At 48.3% G+C, this 24,206-nt stretch overlaps 1 protein-coding gene across 1 annotated transcript in view; it reads left to right on the forward strand.

The window, feature by feature from the left end:
- Positions 1–19,676: 19,676 nt before the first annotated feature.
- Positions 19,677–24,206, forward strand: part of RSPO4 (R-spondin 4) — a 35,360-nt gene continuing 30,830 nt past the window's right edge. Inside the window, exon 1 of the mRNA XM_068986800.1 lies at positions 19,677–19,755. Coding sequence (XP_068842901.1) covers positions 19,677–19,755 — 79 coding nt within the window. The remainder of the gene's footprint in view (positions 19,756–24,206) is intronic.

The raw sequence follows: 24,206 nt of genomic DNA on the forward strand, positions 1-24,206 counted from the left end.
ATGATGTTATTTCCTGCTCATTTCACCACCAATGATGAATCTGAGGCCCAGAGAGGGGCAGTGACTTGAGCAAGGGCTGCAGTGAGTCAGCAACATCTTAGACCTTCACTCAGCCCCTCCACGTCTCCTGCATTCCATTCCCGCTCTGGCTATTTCTAAAGAGGAGGTCTGTCTCGATTTGCCAACTGTATCCATCAGAAGTATTTCAGTTCCCTATTTCAGAAATCTTGTTGAACAAAGGGAACGTAGTAATCCACAAAAAGGTCACATCCAATGGGCTGCGGGTATGGTGAGATGCCTACATGGACAACATTGGCAGCCCTCCCCCTACACTTAGCTTTGCTTCTCTCTGTATCTCTACTGGATAGCACTTTTTTTTTTTTCTGCTTCCGACAAGCTTTGCTCCATGTGGTATAAATAATGAAACAATAGCCCCAAGATTACATTGCAATAGCCTGAAGAGGGAGATCCTCTCTGTAGCCCCAACAGAAAGAAAAGATTCCAACTGGCTCCAGTTCTATTCTAACTAGAAAGCTCCCCCTCTTGCAGCCAGAATGACAGGCATCTTAACTGACACCTCCATCCAGACTCCCAGAATTGGAAAAGAGTTCCCCAGAGACAGAAGAGAGGGGGTGAGAAAGCATGATGGGCAAACCCTGCACTCACCAATGCCTGTTGTCCCAGAGAAGCAGAGATCTCTCCAACAGGGGAGGAGAGATGCTCATCCCCAAAACGAATCAGCCAGCGAACCCCTTGTCTTCAATGGAAGCTCATATTTTCCCTTCCAGCTCCTGTGCTCGTTCCCTCTCTTTGACTGTAATCTACCCCCATCACCTTCAACAACAGCATTGTTCACCTCAGTCCTGCCTCCATACTCTGGCTTTTGTGATTTGCAACTCCCAGATGCCCTCTTCTTACCCTTTAACCAAATCTTAGCACTTCTTTTCTAGGGCTCCTTCCCAACCCAGGAGATTTTTCCCTCTTGCGAATGAACTTTTTTCATTTTTACAGCTATGTGCTTGGCTCTATGTGGAGAGATAAAGATGTGCCAGTGTAAGAAGGTACATCTGACTTGATCTGAAATGCCATTTCAGAGGAGCGGCTGAATGATCTCTGGAAGGCTGTAGTTCACGCTGGAGGAAGAAAACAACATTCCTCCCATGGTCCCCAAGACTGATTAGTAGACTAAGTGAGAAGAGGAATGGGAAGAGAAGACAGTGCTGGAAGTTTCTTTCATAGGTATGATCTAGTTTGTGCTATCTTAGTCACTCAGTCGTGTCCAGCTCTTTGCAACCCCATGGACAGTAGCCAGGCATCTCTGTCCATGGGGATTCCCCAGGCAAGAATACTGGAGTGGGTTGCCATGCCCTCCTTCAGGGGATCTTCTCAATCCATGGATTGAACCCAGGTCTCCTGCACTGCAGGTGGATTCTTTACCATCTGAGCCACCAGGGAAGCCCATCAAAAGTGGAGTGGGTAGCTTATCCCATCTCCAGGGAATCTTCCTGCCCCAGGAATCAAACCGGGGTCTCCTGCATTGCAGGCTGTTGCTTTACCAGCTGAGCTACCAGGGAAGCCCGTATGAGCTAGTTTAGCATTCCCCAAATCTCTGCTACCTAAATCTTAATTTACAGACAAAGGAGCTGGTGCTTAGAGAATGAAGTGGCTCACCCAAGATCACATACCCAGGGAGCTCAGATTGTCCAACTGTCCTGTCCCCTTCCCACCCACTCCCTAATAAACACCCCCCATTATTAAAAGATGACTCACACTACAGAAACATCTCCTAATTAAATTTGAAAATAGGAAAAGCATTTGGAATGTACTCTGAGGACGCTAGCCTTAGCAGAATTACTTCCATACCAAGAATTTGTTCCCCAGCAATGTAGCAGCTGGATTTTTTTTTTCCTTTAATTTCTTGATGAGCGGAATGTAAGAATCACAGAAGATGACCAGTTTCCACCCTTTCCTTTCTTCCTAAGCTGCCTCAAACCCTTTGTACAATAGGGACATAGAAATCAATTGATCGATCAGTTAAGAAATCTATTGATGAATAAATTCCCCCTTTTATCAAATGTGCTTGTTTGATGGAATTATTACCCCAGAATAGGCACAACTATGTCCTAGGCTCTATGCCCCCAAACACAATGACAATCGGTAGAGAAAATTGGTTTGTTTTATAGCCAACAGTCTGGGAACACATCTGTTGTCAAGCTCCAAGTCAAGTTACTAAAGTTGTGGAGGAAAATATGGGTTATTTCCCTTTCTGACCGTTCAGAGGTGTAATAAAATAAGCTATTACTCTCCCAGCCTCCTCCTCTCTAAGCTGTGTGACCTGCAGGATGTACCTTCAGAGGGTCTCTTGTTTCCCATCGAGAGAATGGTGGGTTGTGCCAGGTGACTATGAAGTTGGCCTTCAAAATTGGCCATAAGGCTACAAGTGTCTCTCACACTGAGTCCAGCACCCAGTAGGAACTCAAGCTAAGTTTTTGAAAGATTTAATTGAGGAGAGTTGAAAAAGTAGAAATATGGGTGAGTGTGGTGCCATCTCCTGGCCATGTGACCTCAAGCAAGCTCATGACCTCTCAGAGCCTCAATTTCCTCTTCTATAAGATGGATTCAATGATACCAGCTTTGGAAAGTAGTGAAGATGAAATAGGTTGAGAGATGCTAATAGTGCTCAGGAATGGTTAGCCCCTCTCCTTCCTCACCCAGTGAAGCACAGGCTCATCTCCTGTGGAAACTGAGGCACAGGACGCAGCCTCCTAGGCACCCGTCTCTGGCGCTAGCTCCAGTGGCAGTTGTGAAAGGCACTGGGCTGGTTGGTTGAAAAGAGAGATCAGGAAGTATTGATGCCCACAGCTCTGTGGCCCCTTCCCTGGCAGATGAGGAATCAATCTATTATTGGAGCAACTCTGTTGGCTAACTCAATGGAAACAGAATTCATTTATAGGCATCCCCCACTTTATGAAAGTTCACTTTAGACCACTCTGCTTTTATGAAACATCTACTTTAGTACCTGTTTACACTAACCAAAATAAATCCAAAGAGGATTTTCACTTTTACAAAAAAAAAAAAAAAAAGTGAAGACAAAATAGCCCTCAGCGTTTGTTTTGCAGGAAGTGCTTATCAAGGCAGCACACTGCCTGGGCAGCGAGGGGGGCCCCACCCAGCTCCATTCCCCCAGAACTACACTCAGCATCTCAGTATCAAACCACCATAGCTTTGAATTGTGTCTGTGAGCATCTGTGCTTTATCTCAATTTATACTGTGCATATCCATCAGCAAGATGTTGTTTGTTGTTCAGTCGCTCTCGTGTCCGATTCTTTGTGAGCACGCCAGGCTTCCCTGTCCTTCACTATCTCCTGGAGTTTGCTCAAACTCATGTCCATTGAGTCGGTGATACCATCAAACCATCTCATCCTTTGTTGACCCCTTTTCCTCCTGACCTCAATCTTTTCCAGCATCAGGGTCTTTTCCAACGAGTCAGCTCTTTGCATGAGGTGGCCAAAGTATTGGCGCTTCAGCTTCAGCATCAAGATGTATCCTAAGGCAATTGTTTTTTCATCCTACACCATTTTGGCTTACAAAAGTTTTCATAGGAATGCTCTACTTTCAGATAGTGTGGGAAACTGTTTTCACAGTGACCAACAAGGGTGGAGGACATCTAGCCTAACCGGTCTCTTCCTCTCTCATCTCTCCTTCCCTCATTTTGCTTCATCCACACCAGCCTCCCTGCTGATTCTCAGGCCCATTAAGCCCATTTCCACCTCAGGGCCTTTGCACGGCTGTTCCTTCTACCTAGAATACTCTTCTCTGCAGTTGTCACAAAGGTTTGCTTCCTCACTTCCTTTGGACTTCTGCTTAAGTGTCACCTTGTCAGAGAGGACTTCCTTAACCATCAACTTGTCTTAGCTGCTCTCAACATTGCTCTCCTCTTTACTTTTCTTTGAGGCACTTAAGCTTCACATGCAGAGTGTATTTATTTGTTGTCTGCCTCCCATAACCAAAATGTGAACTCCAAGAGGGCAGATCTTTGTCTAGTTCAAAGTCAACTTCAGTCCTTAGAATAGTGATTGATGGATGGTAGCCTCTCAAATGGAGAAGACAATGGCACCCCACTCCAGTACTCTTGCCTGGCAAATCCCATGGACAGAGGAGCCTGGTGGGCTGTAGTCCATGGGGTTGCTAGAGTCAGACACGACTGAGCGACTTCCCTTTCACTTTTCACTTTCATGCATTGGAGAAGGAAATGGCAACCCACTCCAGTGTTCTTGCCTGGAGAATCCCAGGGATGGGGGAGCCTGGCGGGCTGCTGTCTGTGGGGTCACAGAGAGTTGGACACGACTGACGCGACTTAGCAGCAGCTTAGCAGCAGCAGGCTCTCAAATAAATGGGTGGATAGGTGGATTGGCGGATGGGAGGATGGATGGATAGATGGATGGATGGATGGATGAGAGAATGGAAGTGTAAGAAGGTGAGTGATTATAGGTTTGTAAATGGGAAGATGGGTTGACTGATTGATAGGTGGATGGGTCAATGGATGGATGAGAGGATAGGAGGGTGGGTGGATGAGTTGATGGGTCAGTGGGTAGAGTGGAAAGAGCATAGCGTTTGAAATAAGACAAGCCTGTGTTTTTGTTCCAGTCCTCTCCCCACTCCTTATGTTACCTTAGCTCATCCTCTATTTCCATATCTGCAAAATACACAAAATGAATTCTGCCTTATGGGGTCATCCTTTGCATCTCTGTCTTCTAAGAGGATGGGCAGAGGAGAGCTGAGGGTGGACTGGGTGGGTAAGATCAAGGAGTGTCAGCAGAAAGTATTGCCTCTTCTGACTTTGTCTCCAGGGAGAAGACCAGATGGCCCAAGATAAGACTGAAAGTGTAGGGCTGGAAAAGAGAAGGGGATGGCAAGAATATTGGGAAGGAAGAATGGGTAACACCAGTGACTCATTGATAAAAGGTCTAAAAAAGGGCAGCACCCACAATGGAGAGAGTGGGACCAGGCTACCAGCAAGAGAATATCTAAATCAAATCAAATCAAAGTGATTCTGGATTCCCAGTCACAGATTATTTGCTGGAACTTTGTGATGATTCAGAGAGGCAACCCAGTAGTAAGGAGTAGGGCTTTGGAGCCAGAGAGACCTGAAGTTGAATCCTAGCTGTGCCCTTGACTTGGGCAAGTTACTTCTTCTCTCTGAACTCTGGTTTCTTCATCTGAGAAATGTATATAATCATTATTTGGGGCCCTTATGGATGTTGTGAGGATTAAAAGAGATTGTGTGTAAAGTGCTTGGTATGGAATCCTTCACTGCGGAAATGAGCTGCCACGTAGCGAGGAGACTTAAGCAGCCCCGTGGAGGGGCCCACATGGAGAGGAACCAAGATCCCCAGTCAATAGTCAGCACCAGCTTGCTGGCCACGTGAGTGAGCCACCTTGGGGGCAGATCCTCTGGTCGCAGCGAAACCTTCAGGTGTGGGCAGCCCCAGCTGATATCTGGACAGCAACCTCCTGGGAGACTGAGCCAGAAGCCCCCACCCATGCCAGCTGCAGACTCCTAGAAAAAAGTGGATCTCCTGACAAAAAGGGGCCAGATCCGCTGAGTACAGAGGAAGAATGGAAGCCAAACCTCCAGGGAGGATGGAGAGAGAAGAGGGTGAGAAAGCAGCCACCACACAGACGGGCAGAACTTCTGAGATGTTTCATGATGACAGAGAGAAGTAAAGTGAAGATGGGAGCAAAGTGGGGTGGACAGGACAGAGACCAGAGACTGGAGGCAGATGGAGGAGGGCGGGGAGGCGGAGCTGGCTAGCTGGACCAAGAGAAGAAGGAAGCCAGCAAAGGGGGTGGGACCCAGGGGTAGGAATTCTGGCTAGTTCAGGACCAGGAGCAGCATCTTTCCCTCCTCACACAAAGAAGAACCAAGAAACAGGGATGCAGAAAACAGCCAAGTGTGGGCTGGTAAGCTTCCTGCTGGTACCTGAGGCAAGGACCACCAGACAGCCCCCATATCCAATTTCCCTTTCTCTTAGAGAATATTACCCCTAAGAATCTGCCTGTAATGCAGGAGACCTGGGTTCAATCCCTGGGTCAGGAAGATCCCCAGGAGAAGTAAATGGCAACCCACTCCAGTATTCTTGCCGGGAGAATCCAATGGACAGAGGAGCCTGGCGGGCTACAGTCCATGGGGTCGCAAAGAATCGGGCTACAGTTCATGGAGTCGTGAAGAATCAGACACGACTGAGTGACTAAACCACTACTGCTCCCCCAGCTGGCTACTCTCTCTCTCCCAGTTCTTTTCCTTTGTGGCGTTTTCCACAACTGGCGCATCATCTGTCTGCTCCCCCAACCCCTGTCCAATCAGATATCAACTCCAAGAGGGCAGGGACATCACCAAACTCACAGCTAGACTCAGAAGCCAGCCGAGGGCCTGGGGCAAGAAGCCCATTGTGTGCAGACAAGGTCCCTGCTTGGGAGCAGTCAGAGTTACCAAGACCACAAATCCTCAAGGCCAACTCAGATGGTGGGAAAAGGCTTAAAGGGAAGGAAGCAGGCTAAAGGGATGGAGCATGGTGATGGAGAATCGGGACTCCTTGATTGCGTGATCAAGGAAGGCCTCCCGGAGGAGGTGACATTCAAACTGAGAACAGAAGGACCAGAAAGAGCTCAGCATGGGAGACCTGGGGAGTGTTCCAGGCAGAGGGAACAGCAACAGAAAAGGCCCCAAGACCATTGTGAGTGGGTGTGTTTCAAGAGCAGGAAGGCAACCAGTGTGGCCTGGGGGAGAGGTGAGAAGAGGTCAGCAGGACCACATCCTTTGGGCCCTGCAGGCTGTGATGAGGGGAGAAATGGGGGCCACAGCAAGTGTTAAGCAGGAGAAGAGATGACCTGGTTTCCTTTATATCAGACCCCTTTGGCTTTTGGGGGGTCGGAGGCAGAGGCAAAACTGGAAGACAACCTGGGAGGCCTTCACATGCATACAGGCAGGAAGTGCTGGGCACTTGGACTAGGCGGGCAGTCACAGAGGTGATGGAGTTATTTTACAGGTAAAACTGACTAGCCACAGTGATTATCTTAGCAGACCAGAAATAAGAGTTCAAGGGCAAATGGGTTACTTGGGCGCAAACCCCAGAAAGCAAGTGGGCAACCTGGCTTCCATCCTACTGGGAAGTCTGGAGACGAGTCATCCCACCCAAGGGGCAAGGAAGCTGAGGCTTATCTACCATCTCCCGGGGTGCTAACTCTCCCAGCCTGCCTGGTGGGTGGTCAGAGCCCCAAGGTCTGGACAGCAACTATCTAAATGGTGAACACCAAATGGTATGGGCAGGGCACCCACTGATGGAGCCGGAGAAATGGCAGAAGGGGAAGACTTGGGACTGTGGATATCTTTACCAAGAATTCCCAGGAGCTGAACTGGCCCGAAGTTACAAGGAATTGGAGAGAGACTAGGGAGGCCCCCAGGTAGGGGCTGGAATTAAGGGGGCTGAAGATAACTGGAGGGTTGACGCCTGTCACTTCTTCCTCAGCCCTATTTTGGCTGAGCTGGCTAGGAAGAAGGTAGCTGAGGATTGTGTGGGCTGAGGGAGGCTGTGGATCCTGAGGATCCTTAGGGGTGGGAGTCAGATGCCAGAGAAGACAAGGGGGAGATCAGGGAGCCAGGGCTCTGGAGCTAGTGGCAGCCAGATCTGTGTTCCCTCTGTGTGACTCTCTGGGGCCTCCACTTCCCCATCTGTGAAATGGGTTGTTGTGAGAATTAAAGGAAGAGACTGGAAGGACCCAGAACTCCAGCTTTTCTAATGCCAGTGTCTGATCTTGTCCGTCCCCTGCTGCTGCTGCTAAGTCGCTTCAGTGGCGTCCGACTCTATGCGACCCCATAGACGGCAGCCCACCAGGCTCCCCCATCCCTGGGATTCTCCAGACAAGAGTACTGGAGTGGGGTACCATTGCCTTCTCAAATGCATGAAAGTGAAAAGTGAAAGTGAAGTCACTCAGTCGTGTCTGACTCTTAGCGACCCCATGGACTGCAGCCCACCAGGCTCCTCCATCCATGGGATTTTCCAGGCAAGAGTACTGGAGTGGGGTGCCGTGTCCGTCCCCAGTCCTCCTCAAAGGCGGCAGCTCCTGCTTCCTTATCCACACCACCACCCGCCCCTCCCATCTCCCTGGGAATACACCCAGACAAGGCTGTGCATGTCCCAAGCCCACCACCGGTGCCTCTGCTCTGCCCCACTTCCCACACACCACCCCCTGCTCCCTCCACCCCAGCCACTCTACCTCCCCTCACTACCCTGAGCACAAGTTCATTCCCTCCTCTGAGCCTTTGCATCTGCTGTTTCCACTGCCTGAAATGCTCACCCGACTTGGTGACTAAACAACAACACATATTAGGCACTTACAATGTGCCAGGCAAGTTCTAAGCGCTTTGCATGTCTTAACTCATTTTAACCCTCACAATAACTTGATTACCATTCCCATTTTACAGATGAGGAAACCAAGGCACAGAAGGGTTCCACAAATTGCCCAAGGTCACATATCATGCGTGCATGCTCAGACTCTGTGACCCCATGGACTATAGCCCGTGAGGCTCATCTGTCCATGGGATTTCCCAAGCAAGAATACTGGAGTGGGTTGCCATTTCCTACTCCAGGGGATCTTCCTGACCTAGGGGTTGAACTTGTGTCTCCCATGGCTCCTGCACTGCAGGTGGATTCTTCCTGCTGAGCCATCGGAAGGTCAAGTAATAAATAAGTAATAGAACCAGGACTTGAACCCAGGTGTTCTGATGCTGGCGTCCATTTACCATCAAGCTCTACTGCCTCTCAGCTGACAAACAATATATATATATGTATACATATATAAATGTGTATAAATAATAACAATGGCAGCAACTGCTATAATTTGCACCCACCCAGGGTCAGGACTTGAGCTGGGTACTCTGCAGTTGTCATTTGATCTCCAGAGTCTTCCTTGGGCAGATGTATTGTCTTCATTTCATAGACTATGAGGCTCACAGTCAAGGGTGCATAGCAAGTAAGAGGCTCAACTTCTTCTAGAGTGGGAAGGTTCAGAGGCATGAACCTTGACTTTTTCCTCCACCCTTCTGCGCTCAGTTCCCCCTCATCTCCCCAGAGCCAAGGCTGGTCCCTGTACCTCTGCCCCAGCCCACAAGAGACCTGCCTCCCCCAACTATGCAAAACTTCTCTTTGTCCTTCCCGTCTCTCCGCCAACCAATTACTGAGAAATCAACTTGACGGTGAACATGTTTTAGAAATATTTTCACTGTTGTTTTAAAACTTTTCCCTTTGTTTGAAAAAGTGTTACAACTTTAACCGCAAGAGCAAGAAAACCCCTATCCCAGCGGACCAGGGCTGTGAGTGTAAAACCATGAACAACTGCATTAAATAATCAGAACTGAAAGCCACCCAAACAATAGAACTCCTCAGAGTTCTGGCATCAGGAAGACTTGGGTCTTCGAGGCTGGCTCTGGGTGGGATTAGGAGGGTTTGCAAACACAGGCAACGAGATGAGGGTCTTGCCTCCTGTAATAGGTTGGAAATACTGCTCTGATGCCTGGGTCTTCTCCAAAGCGTGCTGAGAGCAGTTTTCTTTCTCACTGTCTTCCAGGCGATGGACTAAATCCTGGGGAAGACGGGAAATTGGGATTCATAGAGCAGATGTAGGAAGAGGCTAGAAGTAGTGTCCCAGGTTAGAGACCCCACTGAGGGCTCTATCTGGGGCCAGAGTGGAGGCTCAGTATGAAACCAGGATCATATGTCAGTATGGAGCTAGGAGTATGACTGGGGCTATAAGAAGGACAGGATTCAGTCTGTCACAGGATCAGGGTTCCATCAGAGCCTGAAGTCAGCATCTACTGTGAAACAATATTCGAGGTTCTGACTGATCCCAAGATGACAGCTTAGACTGGGACTCAGTCCATGATCAAGAATGGGGTCGGAGCCCCATGTGGGACCAGGATTATGATTCAGTCTAAGACTGAATCAGGGTCAAGAATCAGTGTGTGATGAAGGACCAAGGCTCAGTCTTTGATGAGAATCGAGGTAGAGCGTTACAACCAGGATCAGGATTCATTTTGGGTCCTCGAACCACCAAACAGGTGTCTATCACTTTCTGAGACATTGGGGGAGTCTGTTCACCTACTAGGCCTCAGTTTCCTTTTTGTAAGCTGGACTAATCGTAACCCGTGCCCTGTATCCTTCTGCAGTTAAATGTCAGGCGGGATGAAAGAGCAGATGTCAGCAAGCTTTCCAAACTGCAGGGCACTGGGCAGATGTTTACATAAACACCCCAGAGGAAACCCCAAACAAGGCTCACTGTGGAAAATCTAAATGTCACTAAGCCTCTTACTCCATCTTCTATCCTACTTTCTCTTCTGCCTGTAAAACTAATAATAGCTAACAGCTACACCAAGTGGCCTTGTGCCAGGCACTGTTCTAAGAGCTTCATATATATTCAATCTAGTCCTCACACAACCCTATGAAGTAGGTACTAACATGATCCCCGTTTTCAGAGGAGGAAACAGAAGCAGAGATAAGTAATTTGCTTAAAAATATTTATGAAATCTCTGTTTCAAAATTAGATAGTTTGGCTTCCAAGTCTATGCTCAGTCCGGGAACGAGGGGTGGGGGATGAGTCTGAGAGGTTCTTCATGGAGCAGACAGACTAGGGTAAGAGATGCAGGTTAGCAAAGGGCCTAGGGATGACCCGTGGCCCCCAGCAGCCTGCCTGTGTCTGGGAGGCGAGACTTTCAGCAGACTCCACTCCCACAGGGGGACATGAAAGACTGGGGGAGGAGTTGGCGGGTAGCACTAAGGCATCTCTTTAAACTTGTTTGTTTATGGAAAGAAATTTCAGGCCAGCTGTTGAAAACCTGTATTTTATGGGTAATTTTTCAATTTATTTCACACTGGTATTAAAAACAATAACCCCAACCTACCATGGAGGCTGTGATTCCACTGGGGTTGGCAAGGCGGGGGGCAGTGCTGGTTTAAAGCAGTGCCTTTGTTTGTCTGAGCATCCCAGGGCCAAGGCTGCTAGCCTTCCCCTGGGAAAAAATAGCCCAAGTGAAGAAGGAAGACAGGGGTTGTTGCAGAGTTTGTGATTTAAGAGAACAAGACAAAGTTCAGTGGAAGAAGCTGGGGTGCCTCTCTTTTGTGTGTTAGTTGCTCAGTCATGTCTGACTCTTTGTGACCCCATGGACTGTAGCCCACCAGGCTCCTCTGTCCCTGGAATTCTCCAGGCAAGAATACTGGAGTGGGTTGCCATTTCCTTCTCCAGGGGATCTTCCCAACTCAGGGATCAAACCCAGGTCTCCTGCATCACAGGCAGATTCTTTATCGTAATGAGCCACCAGGGAAGCCCGACTCTCATTTATAAATGATGAAACTGGTATAGATAAGGGAAATTATTAGTGAAGATTTACTCTGAAATAGGCATTGCTTTTACCTGCACACCGCAAGAGTGGTCAGAAGAATTAGCAAGATACTGTATTGGTTTGGGTTGCCAAGGAGACCTTGAGACACAGACTGGAGTTCAAGAACTTTACTTGGGAATTGATCTTGGGAAACACAGGGCTGAGAATGAGTGAAACAGGACCTAAAAGCAATCCATGGATCATCAGGACAATTACCACCGGGCACAACCGGAGCTAAACCCTGCTGGGGAGTTCTGGGGGACAGTATAGACCATGCCTCAGGCTCCCCCACTTGCTGAAGGAGGGAGCTGGGGTATTTGTCCATCACTGGGTATCTCCACTCTGTTATCGATTCTATTAGCAACATTTTTGTTTCAAATGTTTTTTCAGTTTTATAAATTTCTTTCTGGTTCTTTTTAATTAACTTCTATTTCTTTGTTGAGATCTTCCATTTTCAAATGTATGATTTCTTCTCACAGCATTTTTTTATGGCTGCTTTAAAATCCTTGTCAGATAATTCCAATACCTGGATCATCAGGTATTAGCATTGGTTAATTGTCTTTTCTCATTCAAATTATTGTTTTCTGGTTTCTAGTATGACAGTTAATTTTCTACATATCCTAGAAATCTGGGCTGTTATATTATATCCAGGCCTATTTGAAATCTTCAATTTTAGCAGGCAGTTTCACTGTTTAGGTGTACATATAGGTTCTCACCTACTTTGGGGGATGTAGTTGCAATGACTATTTGGTTTCCAGAGCCCTTGCAATTCTAGTCTGGCCTGCTTTGCTCTTCTGGTGCGACTGGTGCTAGTGTTATCCTACTACCAAAATCAGACAAACTCAGACAAAAATGCACAGGGATCAACAGCCTTCATGAATACAGAAGCAATGATCCTTAATAAAACATTGTCAAGTCGATTTTAGCAATATATAAAAAGAATCACACAGGTTTCCCAGGTGGCTCAGTGCTAAAGAATCTGCCTGCAAATGCAGGAGATGCTAGGAGACACAAGTTGGATCCCTGGGTTGGGAAGATCCCCTGGAGGAGGAAATGGCAACCCACTCCAGTATTTTTGCCTGGAGGATCCCATAGACAGAGGAGCCTGGCAGGCCACAGTCCACAGGGGTGCAAAGAGTCAAATGCGACTGAGTAACTGAGTGTGCATGTGTGCGCATGCACACACACACACACACACACACACACAAATCATACACCATGGCTAAGCAGAGTTTAATCCAGGGTGGAAAGGCTGATTCAACATTCATGTATATATACACAATGGAATACTACTCAATCACAAAACAGAATGAAATAATGCTATTTTCAGCAACATAAATGGAATTACAATCATACTAAGTGAAGTAAGTCAAATAGAAAAAGACAAATATCATATGATATCACTTACTGTGAAATCTAAAATATAATACAAAAGGAACTTATTTACAAAACAGAAAGAGACTCACAGACATAGAAAACAAACTTTGGTTACCAAAGGGGAAAGGAGGGAGTGTGTGGGATAAATTAGAACTTTTGGATTATCAGATATAAACTACAATATATAAAATAGGGAAATTCCCTGGCCGTCCAGTGGTTAGGATTCTGTTTTCACTACCACATGCCTGGGTTCAATCCCTGGCTGGGGAACTAAGATCCCAAAAGCATTATGGCACAGCAAAAAAAAAGTCTTAAAAAGAAAATAAATAACAGTGTCCTACTGTATAGCACAGGGAACTATATTCAATATCTTATGTGTGTGCATGTGTGCTAAGTCGCTTCAGTTGTGTTTGACTCTTTGCAATCCTACAGACTATAGCCCGCCAGGCCCCTCTGTCCATGAGGCTCTCCAAGCAAGAATACAGGAGTGGGTTGCCGTGCCCTTCTGCAGGGCATCTTCCTGACCCAGGGATCGAACCCATGTCTCTTAGGTCTGCTGAATTGGCAGGTGGGTTCTTTACCACTAACGCCACCTGGGAAGCCCATATAATAACCTATAATAAAAAAAAGAACAAGTTGAAGAATATATATATAAGAAAACCAAATCACTTTGGCGTACCTCAGAAACTAACACAATATTGCAAATCAGTCAAATTGCAATTTTTTAAAAATCAGATGCATTTCTATAGGTTCAGTTCAGTTCAGTTCAGTCGCTCAGTTGTGTCCGACTCTTTGCGATCCCATGAATTGCAGCACGCCAGGCCTCCCTGTCTATCACCAACTCCTGGAATTCACTCAAACTCAGGTCCATCGAGTCGGTGATGCCATCCAGCCATCGCATCCTCTGCCGTCCCCGTCTCCTCCTACTCCCAATCCCTCCCAGCATCTGAGTCTTTTCCAATGAGTCAACTCTTTGCATGATGCGGCCAAAGTACTGGAGTTTCAGCTTTAGCATCATTCCTTCCAAAGAAATCCCAGGGTTGATCTCCTTTAGAATGGACTGGTTGGATCTCCTTGCAGTCCAAGGGACTCTCAAGAGTCTTCTCCAACACCACAGCTCAAAAGCATCAATTCTTCAGTGCTCAGCTTTCTTCACAGTCCAACTCTCACATCCATACGTGACCACTGGAAAAACCATAGCCTTGACTAGACAGGCCTTTGTTGGCAAAGTAATGTCTCTGCTTTTGAATATGCTATCTAGGTTGGTCATAACTTTCCTTCCAAGGAGTAAGCATCTTTTAATTTCATGTCTGCAATCACCATATGCAGTGATTAAAAATGGGCAGCAAAACTAAAAATACAATTGTTTTTTTAGAACAGAAAAGAAATACTTAGGTGTAAATCTAATAAAACACACATATGTGTGTGTGTGTGTGTGTGTGTATACTGAAAATGATCCCAAACACTGATTTTTTAAAAAAAATCTAAGAAGATCTTAAAAAATGGAGAGACACATATTCATGGATTGAAAGACTCAACATCGTTAAGATATGAATTTTCCCCAAATAGATCTACATGTTTACTGTAATTCTGATCAAATTCAACATGATTTTTTTGTAGACACAGACAAAATTATTATAATATTTATATTGAAAGGCATAGGAACTAGAATAGCTCAAACAACTCTGAGAAAGAATAAAATGGGTAGGATCAGTCTACCCAATTTCAAAATTTCTTATGAAGCTACCATAATCTCAGTATTGGCAGACAAGACAACACATAGTTTGTGGAATAAAATAGATAACCTAGAAATATATTCATATAGATATACCCAATTAATATTTGACAGAAGAGCAAAATCAGTTCAATGGAGGTAATGCAGTCTTTTCAGCATATCAATTGGACATCCATAGGCAAAAAATGAACCTTGACTTAAACCTCACCCTTTATACAAAAATTAATTTAATATGCACTATGGACTTAAATGTAAAACAATATGACATCTAGAAGAAAAATAAGAGGAAATATTTGAGACCTGGGACCAGCAAATGTTCTTAGATTTGACACCAAAAGCATGATCCATAAAACGTAAACCTGGGACTTCCCTGGTGGTAAAGTGCTTAAGAATCCACCTGCTAATGCAGGGGACACGGGTTTGATTTCTGGTCTGGGAAGATCCCACAGGCCTCAGAGCACCTTAACCCGTGAGCTGCAACTACTGAGCCCCTGGGCTGCAACTACTGAGCCCCTGGGCTGCAACTACTGAGCCCCGGGCTGCAACTACTGAGCCCCCTATCTGCAACTACTGAGCCCCCGATCTGCAACTACTGAGCCCCCGATCTGCAACTACTGAGCCCCGGGCTGCAACTACTGAGCCCCCTATCTGCAACTACTGAGCCCCCGATCTGCAACTACTGAGCCCCCGATCTGCAACTACTGAGCCCCGGGCTGCAACTACTGAGTCCCCGATCTGCAACTACTGAGCCCCCGTGCTGCAACTACTGAGCCCCCAATCTGCAACTATTGAGCCCCCAGGCTGCAACTACTGAGCCCCCGATCTGCAACTACTGAGCCCCCGTGCTTCAACTACTGAGACCCCAGGCTGCAAATACTGAGCCCCTGATCTGCAACTACTGAGCCCCGGGCTGCAACTACTGAAGCCCATGCTCCTAGTGCCTGTGCTCTGCAGCAAGAGAAGCCACTGAGATGAGGAGCCTGTGCACTGCAATGAAGAATAATCCTGGCTTGCTGCAACTAGAGAAAGCCTGGACACAGCAACAAAGACCCAGCGCAACCAAAAATAATAAATAAATAAACGAACCACTACTGTAAGACTTTTAGGGAAAAAAAAAAGGAAAAACTGATCATGTGAACCTCATCAAAAGTAAAACCTTGGCTCTATGAAAGACACTGGCAAGAGGATGAAAGGACAAATTATGGATTAAAAGAAAATGCTAGCAAATAACATATAGTATAAAGAATTCTTAAAATCCAACAATTAAGAAAATCTAATTAAGATGGGCAAATATGTCTGACATTCACAGACATTTGCCAAAGAAGATAGGCAGAAACTTGTACACAAATGTCCATAGTAGCTTTATACTTATTAACCCCAAATTGGAAATTATTCAAATGTCTTTAGATGGATGAATGGCTAAGCAAAATATATAAAACATCCATATCATGGAATACTGCTCAGCAGTAAAAAGCAGCTATTAACACATGCAATAACCTCGATAAATCTCAAGGAAATTATACTGAGTGAAGAAAGCCGGTCTCAAAAAGACACATACTGCATGATTCCATTATATAACATAAGTGTAACAACATAATTATAGAAACGGAGAACAGATTAGTGGTTTGTCAAGGATTAGGATGGAGGGGAGGGAGTGGGTGCAGCCCTAAAGAACAGCATGAGTAAGGGAGTGTTGTGATGGTCCTGTTAGGTATTTAGATGTGGTGACGGTTATAGAAAACTGTACAGGAGATAAAATTGCATCCCAGGAATCTCTTCAATCCCTGGCCAACCAGGACAGTTAGCCACTCAAGCAGGAGCCAGCCAGCAGCCATTGCTGCTCAGAGGAGGAGTTTGGGCTGCACCTGGAAGAAGAGCCAGGTCCTCTGGCTGCTTAGGAAGAAGAGCTCATAGGGGCTGGAAGTGACACACACAGGAGCCACCACATCACTGGGGTGAGCGTGGCCCAGTGGGGCAAACTGGCCAGAGGTTCACCAATCGTTTGCTTTTCCTCCTTAGCACATGGCATGGCTAGACTGTATTTCCCAGCCACCTTTGCAGGTATATGGGGTACATGACTGAGTTCTGACCAATGAGACACGGAAGGACACACTCTTTACTTCCCGTAGGTGGTCCTCCATGTCCTGCCCCTTCCACAGTGAGCTTTAAGCCACGTAGTGGCTCAGTGGTAAAGAATCCTCCTGTAATGCAGGAGGCATGGGTTACAGTCCATGGGGTGAGGCACAATTTAGTGATTAAACAGCAACAACAAAGAGCACAGCACAAGCTGGAAGGAACTGAGGTCCTGGCTATCCTGCAAAGAAGGACTTGCTGATCAGGAATACACACTCTGAGCATAATGCGGTGCAGCCATTATAGCCAGCCTCATTTACTTGTGACAGCGTCCAGTAGTTCCTTAACTGATGGCTCCTGGTGTGTACACCTCCTATTCTGCCATCAGCACCACTGACCCTGATGTCCTCCCTATGTTCGGAGAGCGCGGCTGGATGGCAGACTGGGATTCCCAGACTGCCTCCCCACTACAGTTACAGAGAACCCAAGACCCTTCGAGCAGCTCTAGGTTGGGTGGGGGCCTGAATTCTGGCTCTTAGAACTCTAGAAATACCAATTCTGAAAGGATCGGAAGAAAACACAAAATCTCATCTGTGCCACTGAATGAATGGGGAAACTAAGGCCAAGAGAGAGTATAGGAGGTACTTGAGGTCCCACAACAAATCAAGGGATGAGTGGGTGCTCACTCATTCATTTTTTTCCATTCTTTTATTCATTTCACAGATATTTATTTAGCAGTTTTTGTGTCCAGTGCAAGGATAAAATAGAAGATATCTGCCCTCAAGAAACTCACAAACAAGCAAATTTCAAACATGAACAGGCCTGGTGGTGCTTGGTACTACAGGCATTAAAACAGGACCAAGAGACAAAGGGCACAGGCATCCTATTTTGTCTGGAGTAGTCAGAGAGGGCCCCTCAGACGAGGTAACCTAGAGTGGAGACAGGCCCTGAGGATATCAGGAATTTTCCAGGCAGTGTGTACATGCTTAGTAATTCAGTCGTGTCCGACTCTTAGCAACCCCATGGACTATAGTCCACTAAGATCCTCTGTCCATGGGATTTTCCAGGCAAGAATACTGGAGCGGGTTGCCATTTCCTTCTCCAGGGGATCTTCCAGACCCAGGGATTGAACCCAGGTCTCCTGCATTGCAGGTGGATTCTATAGCATTGAGCAACCTGGATGCGTAGGGGCTGACTCTCCAGTTTCCTAAAGGTTGATCTTCTAGGGTCACCTTATTTCTCTGCATATCCAAATCCATGTATAAGCCTGGAGAACTCATTCATTCATTCATTCTACAAACAAGTTGCATACCTCCTCTGTGTCCAGCATGAGCCAGGTTCTGGCATTCAGATATGACCTCATCTCTGGCCTTAAAGAGTTAACAATTCAGAGGAAGGGACAGACACATTTATAGTTACTACCTCATGTGATCCAAGCTGTGACAGAGAGATTGTGGAAGCCCAGAGGAGGCCCTGGACTGGCCCGAGAATCAGGGAAGGCTTCCTGGATGAAGGGTATATTCAGGATGGGACCTGAATTACTCAGTGGGGAAGGGGGCTGGAATGTAGGCCAACATTCCATGAAGAGATCACTCATGAAAGGCTCAGAGGTGTGAGAGACTAGGAGACATCTGTGAAATACTGCAAGGAGTTGAGATCTTTGGGATTAAAGGGGTGAAAGGAGGGGTAGAGGGGAAGGAGGATATCAAAGAGGTGAGAACAAGAGGACTTGGTAGGCTCTGGTGGATGGGGACCATGCTGGGACACCTTGATGCCATCCCACCTCTGCCCTAGATTTTCTGGGCTTCCTGGTCTAGGCACCACCCATCCCTAGGCCTCAGTGGCCCATCTGTAGAATACCACGATTGAGAGGGATGGCTCTGACATTCTACCCAGACCCCTGTGAGGTTGTTTGTTGGTGTTCGTGGAACCCTATGGAAGAAGACCGGCCAGGGCAGAGGGGCCTCACTCTCTGTGTTTCCCTTCCCCTGACATGCCCCCAAATGTCCTCATTGCACTGGGGATCTCACTAAGGACGAAAATAAGGGGCTGGAGAAGGAGATGCGGGCATTTACCTTTTTATTTTTTTTTAACTCAAATTACACACACAGGTAAAAGGAAGAACAACGGTTCAGCAACAGACTGTCAAGGGTAAGTTCCCCAAATAGTAGCTAAAAAGGTACAGACATGGGACCCAGACAGACCAGTGACCTGCTGTGTGATCTCAGATAAGTCACTCAGCCTCTCTGAGCCCCCCTTTCCTCCCTGGTAAAGTGGAGTTAATCAGAACAGAATCTCACTGGGTTGTTTTGAAGACTGTATTCTGTATAAAGTGCTTAGAACAACGCCAAGCACATAGGCCTCAAAAGTGACAGGCAGTATTATTAATTACTGTCACAGTTTTCAGTGGACAGGGTGGCGGGAGGCAGAAACGTACCCTTTGTTGGGAAGAAGGAGGAATTTTACCCTGAAAGGGTTAAAATTGGGCCAGCTGCTCCCAACCTGTAGATAAGGTTGGAGGAAACACAGTCCAGGCCCTGGGCCCCTTCCCTGGCGAATTTATGAGGTGCCGGTCACTTTGAGGCTTAGGAGAAAAGAAGAAAAAGAAAATCGGAGGCAGAGAGTGGGGTGGAGGGAGAGGCTGAGAGCAGGACAGGGTCACCTGGCGTCTGAGCGTCTGTACCTGTGTGTGTGGCGTGGGGGACCATACCTGTGTATGCAGCGCAGGAACGACGCCAGAGCGCTCACAGCCGGACAGACCGACCTCTCGGCCCCTGGCCTGGCGACCCCCTCTGCCCCCACTGCGCGCCCGCCCCTAGCGGGTTAACGCGCCGCCCCCGAAGCGCCAGCTCCTCCCAGCCCGCCGCGTCCGGGCTCTGCCGACGCCCTCACTCGACCTGGAGGCCGGACCCTGGGCGGACGGCGGGTCCCTGGCGGCGGGACTGACCCCGCGCCCGCGGATGCCCCGCGCCCCGCCGCACCGCCGCCGCAGGGTAGCCACTGGGTCGTCGGTCCTCCCAGGGCGCCCAGCACGCCCGCCTGAACCAGGCTGCCCAGATGCGGGCGCCACTCTGCCTCTTGCTGCTTGTCGCCCACGCCGTGGACATGCTCCCCCTGAACCGAAGGAAGAAGCAAGGTATGAGGGGCAGCCGGCAGGATGGCCGGGCAGTGCAGCAGGATAGTCGAGGGGTGGCTCTGGGGGCATCTGCCTGGTGCCCGGCTCCCCAAGCCGTTAGCTCTTCCAGACTGCTGTCAACCCCACTCTACAGATGGAGAGACTGAGGCCCCAGGATACTGTGGGGCAAGCTGGACCAAGAAGGCTCTCTAGGGAGGGAAAGAGCTGGCAGGGCTGACTCCTTATGCTCACTCCCTGTAATAATAGTATTGCTGGGAGGAAGGAAAGTGACTTTTGCAGAGACAGGAAGCCTCAGGTGACAGAGGCTAGGGGTGGGAAGAACTAAGGGACAGAGTCAGTGGCTCAGAAATCATCCCAAGCATCTGTACTGAGCCAGGAGGTGAGGTAAAGAGCCCTGATGCCCCGGTCTGAGTCCCAGTATAGATCCTGAATCTCTGCATGACTTTCCAGAAGGCAGTAGTTTCTCGTAGGTTCCCCCTGGGTGAGGCCCTGAGCTGCGTGAGCTCAGGGAGACTGGAGTTGGACAACATTTATTCTGGGATGACCTGGAAGACATCTACATCCTCCAAGAGCCTCAGTTTTTCCGTCTTGACCCCCTAGGGCCACTAAGAGGATGAACCAAGGTTCAGATTATAAATGTACTTGGGGCACAAAGCCGGGGGCCCCTTGCACTCTCACCTTGGGACTCTTTGCCATGTTCCCTCCCTGCAGGAGTCAGAATGTCCCAGGAGGTAAGTTTGAGGTTGTCCTTGCAGAGCCAGGGTTGTCAGAGTCTGTGGGGCCGAGGAGGGTGAGCGAGTTCCACACCTGAGCCGGCAGCCCTTTGACCTCTGTCCAGCTGGCAGTCTGAGAGTTGAGGGCCAAATGCCAGCCTCTGTGCCCAGGGTTTTCCACGCATGGAGGGAGTCCCCACCACATCCTCATGACATAGGGATCATCCTATTCATAGAGCCAGGTGCCAAGGCTCAGACAGGCTAAGTAACTTTGCTAAGTTGACCAGCAGGTGAGTAAGACCCTGTGTCTTCTTTCTTTCCAGCTCTGGTGTTAGGTTTGAGCAAGTCTACATGGGAAGGAGAACAAGACTGCTCTCTGGGCGCTTCTAGTCCCTTTTAGTAAAAAGCCCTGAATAGACAAAATCGCTCCTGGAGTGAAACAGGAGGCTGAGAGTGGTTGTTGGAGAATGGAGGGGTGGGCTTGGGTGGGAGAGACTGAGGTCTGAAGGACTCCAGGTCCAGGCGTGACTAGACAGAGGGGTCCAGGGAAGGGAGAGGCGGGTGGGCTTCAGGTGAGCTGGGGGGAGTCTGCGACCTCATGAGGACACTGGTCTGTGAACGGCCCTTTTATGGTAAAGCTCATAGCCTCTGGAGTCAGCCTGCCTTTTTCAAATCTCTGTTTCCTCAGTTACCAGCTGAGTGACCTTGGGGACATCACTTTGCCTCTTTGAACCTCAGTTTACCCATCTGAGGGTCTATTAGAAGCTCTCTAAGATTTTCTCAGTTCTCAGAAAGACCAAAAAAAAAAAAATTAAAAATAAAAAACCTCTCTCCTCAGTAACTCCTCTTTAAAATAGGAATAATGGTCTTCATATCCAACTCACAGGGCAGATGTGGGTAAGACTCAGTGAGTTAGCGTGTCTGTTAAGTGAGTAGCCAAATGCAGTAGATATTCTCCTTTCCTGCCCATCATGTCATTGGTCGCTCACAACAGCCCAGGGGAGGTTGGGGGGATGCTTATTTTCTGCATGAGGAAACTGAGATTCAGAGAGTAAAACTGATTGTCCAAGGTTGCCTAGCGGGTTAGTAGCAAAGCAGGCTTGAATCTCAGCCGGTCTGACATGATGCTGAGAGGATGTCTCCTGAGCTCTGTTGATCTTCCCTTCTCAGAGCCCCAATTTCCCCATCTGAAGAGGAGCTGGTTTAGAAGAGCTTTAAGATGCTTCTCAGTTCTAAAACACATGCCATACAGACACACAGAATCAAGACGAAGAAAACTTCCAGTCCCTCTTCCATCCCCAGTTGCTCAGTGAGGAGGTCAGGCATGGCTGCACCGTTCACGGCCACTATTTGGTGAGGGGGCTACTGGCGGCCCTCCCCATGGTTGCTGATATGTTGCATCTGGAACACATGCATGTCCAGGGCAGCATCTTCTGAGAGAGGCTTTGTGACTCTGTTTACCTGTCAGGTGCAATGGAGATAGCCTTGGATTTTAGTCCCACCCCAACCCCCACTCCTTTTGGGTGAGTGGATTCCCCCAACCTACCTCCTACTCACAGCCTTGGTTTCCCCACTGGCACTAGGGTGGAGGTAGGGGGGTAGCAGAAAGCTTCCCGTAACCTATTCTGCAAGGTGGTCATAGGAGTCTTGGCCAAATAGCTTTGAGCATTGCTGGCTTCAGCAGATTTCTTGATGGCAGGACTTAGCAGAGCATTCGTGGTGAAGAGGCGGAGGACAGAGAATAGGACCTTTCCCAAACCAGTTACAGATTAGCAACCATTTTTCATAAGACAGCTGCTTGGAAACTTCCACACAAGATCTCCAAGGGTCTTCCCAGCTTTGACATTCTGGTCTAACTTTGGCAAGAGAATGTGTCCTGAATGCACCTAGATATTAGTAATGCCTCTTTTCTCCTTTCCTCTCCTTTCTTTTCCCCTCCTTCCCAGCCCCTCTTCCTTCTTTAATTCCTTCCTTTCTTCTTTCCTTCCTCTCTCTCTTTCCCTTGCTCATTCAATAAGCATTACAGGGCAGACCCTGCACCAGGCTCCGTGTTGGGAAGTCTGGGAGTGTGTAGGTAAACGGACCTGGGGCTGCCCTCGAGGAGTAGCTAGTGTGGAGGGATGCCCTTCCCTGGTCCTCTCCCACCTCCCCTCCAGCGTTTGACCTGCTCTGCGAGGTCAAGAGGAACGTTCTCTGGGCCCAGCAGCCGCTGAGGCTGAGCTGTCACCCTCAGGGCCTGGCTCCCACAGACCCGTGCTTTGTCAAGCTCCAACATCACTGTTTTTTGATGAAACCTAATTTTTCTGTTTCCAAGACAAGAAAGACGAAAAGAAAAGGCTTGAGAATGGTTCTCAGAGCTCAAGTGACTCTTACAAAACAACATGTTGATTAATTAAGTATAAATGAATCAGAACCAGATGGGGACGTTTCTCTCGAACATGCTGGGGTGTCCCGGCAATAGGACAGGCAGGGTGAGGGGTCCTGGTCTGTAACCCTGCCTTGATGTGGAGCTTCATTTAGGCAATGAGGAGAAGATAGGCTATGCCCGACTCTCCTCAGTGTCTGTGGCCTGCCGGGGAGGGACCTTGTGGATGCAACTGTCCCCCACGTTCGCATGGTGCCTTTAGACCCTTCTGGACCTGGGGCAGCAAAGGGCAGAGGGAGGAGCTCTAGAATTCAGGGCCCTCTCTTGCCCTGGATGTGTGATTTGGGGCAGGCCACATACCTTCTCCAATTCACGATTCCATATCTGTGAAATGGGAACGGTTGTGCCTACCTCTTTGGCGTTTGGGACGATTCACCACAGTCACAGGGAAAGGTGTCCGAAGGCATACAGTAGGTGCTTCATAAGGACTCAACCACTTCCCCCTCCAATTTACAGCAGAGCGGATGCTCCCTGGGCTGGGAGGAGGGAGTCTCATGTGGGTTGAATCTCACCTCTGCCCTTCTCCTCTCTCTGAGCCTCTAGAAATAGAGATTTCTTTACAAATAAAACTATCTGTGCAGGGACTATGGCAGTGCCCACTCCAGAGGCCTGTTAGGTGGACTGAATATAATAATTCTCCAAACTGAGAACCCCTGTGTTTATGTCCAGACGGGCAACACTGTCCCCTGCCCAAAGACAGAGAGACTGAGACCCAGAAGGCAGGTGCCCAGGGCACTGGCCATGATAGAGGAGGACCTGGGTTTCCAGTCTCCAGGTCAGGGCCATGGCTGGGCACAGAGGAAGGTATATCTCACCTCCCTCTCTCCTGGGTGGAGATAAGCCTACCCCTGCCCAGCCACCAAAGGAGACCCTTAGGGCGAGCACGTGCCAGGAACTCTGCGTGTGGGTTGTGAAGTCTGACTGTGGCTCTGCCTGCATTACCCGTTTCCTAGACAAGAGGTCTGAGGCTCCAAAAGAGGCAGAGAGCTGCCCAGGAACTCCCAACAGCTGAGTTGGGAGGTGGGCCCAGAGTTTTGGAGGCTCCGAAGTCTGTGCATAGAAAAGGAAGTGAATCCCATCAGAGACTTGCCAAGGGCAAGTTCAGGAGTTCAGTTCAGTTCAGTTCAGTCGCTCAGTCACGTCTTTGCCACCCGTGGACTGCAGCACGCCAGCCCTCCCTGTCCATTACCAATTCCCGGAGTTTACTCAAACTCATGTCCGTTGAGTCGGTGATGCCATCCAACCATCTCATTCTCTATCATCCTCTTCTCCTCCCACCTTCAATCTTTCCCAGCATCAGGGTCTTCTCAAAT

This window comes from Capricornis sumatraensis, chromosome 15, assembly GCF_032405125.1.
Source record: "Capricornis sumatraensis isolate serow.1 chromosome 15, serow.2, whole genome shotgun sequence".
NCBI lineage: Eukaryota > Metazoa > Chordata > Mammalia > Artiodactyla > Bovidae > Capricornis > Capricornis sumatraensis.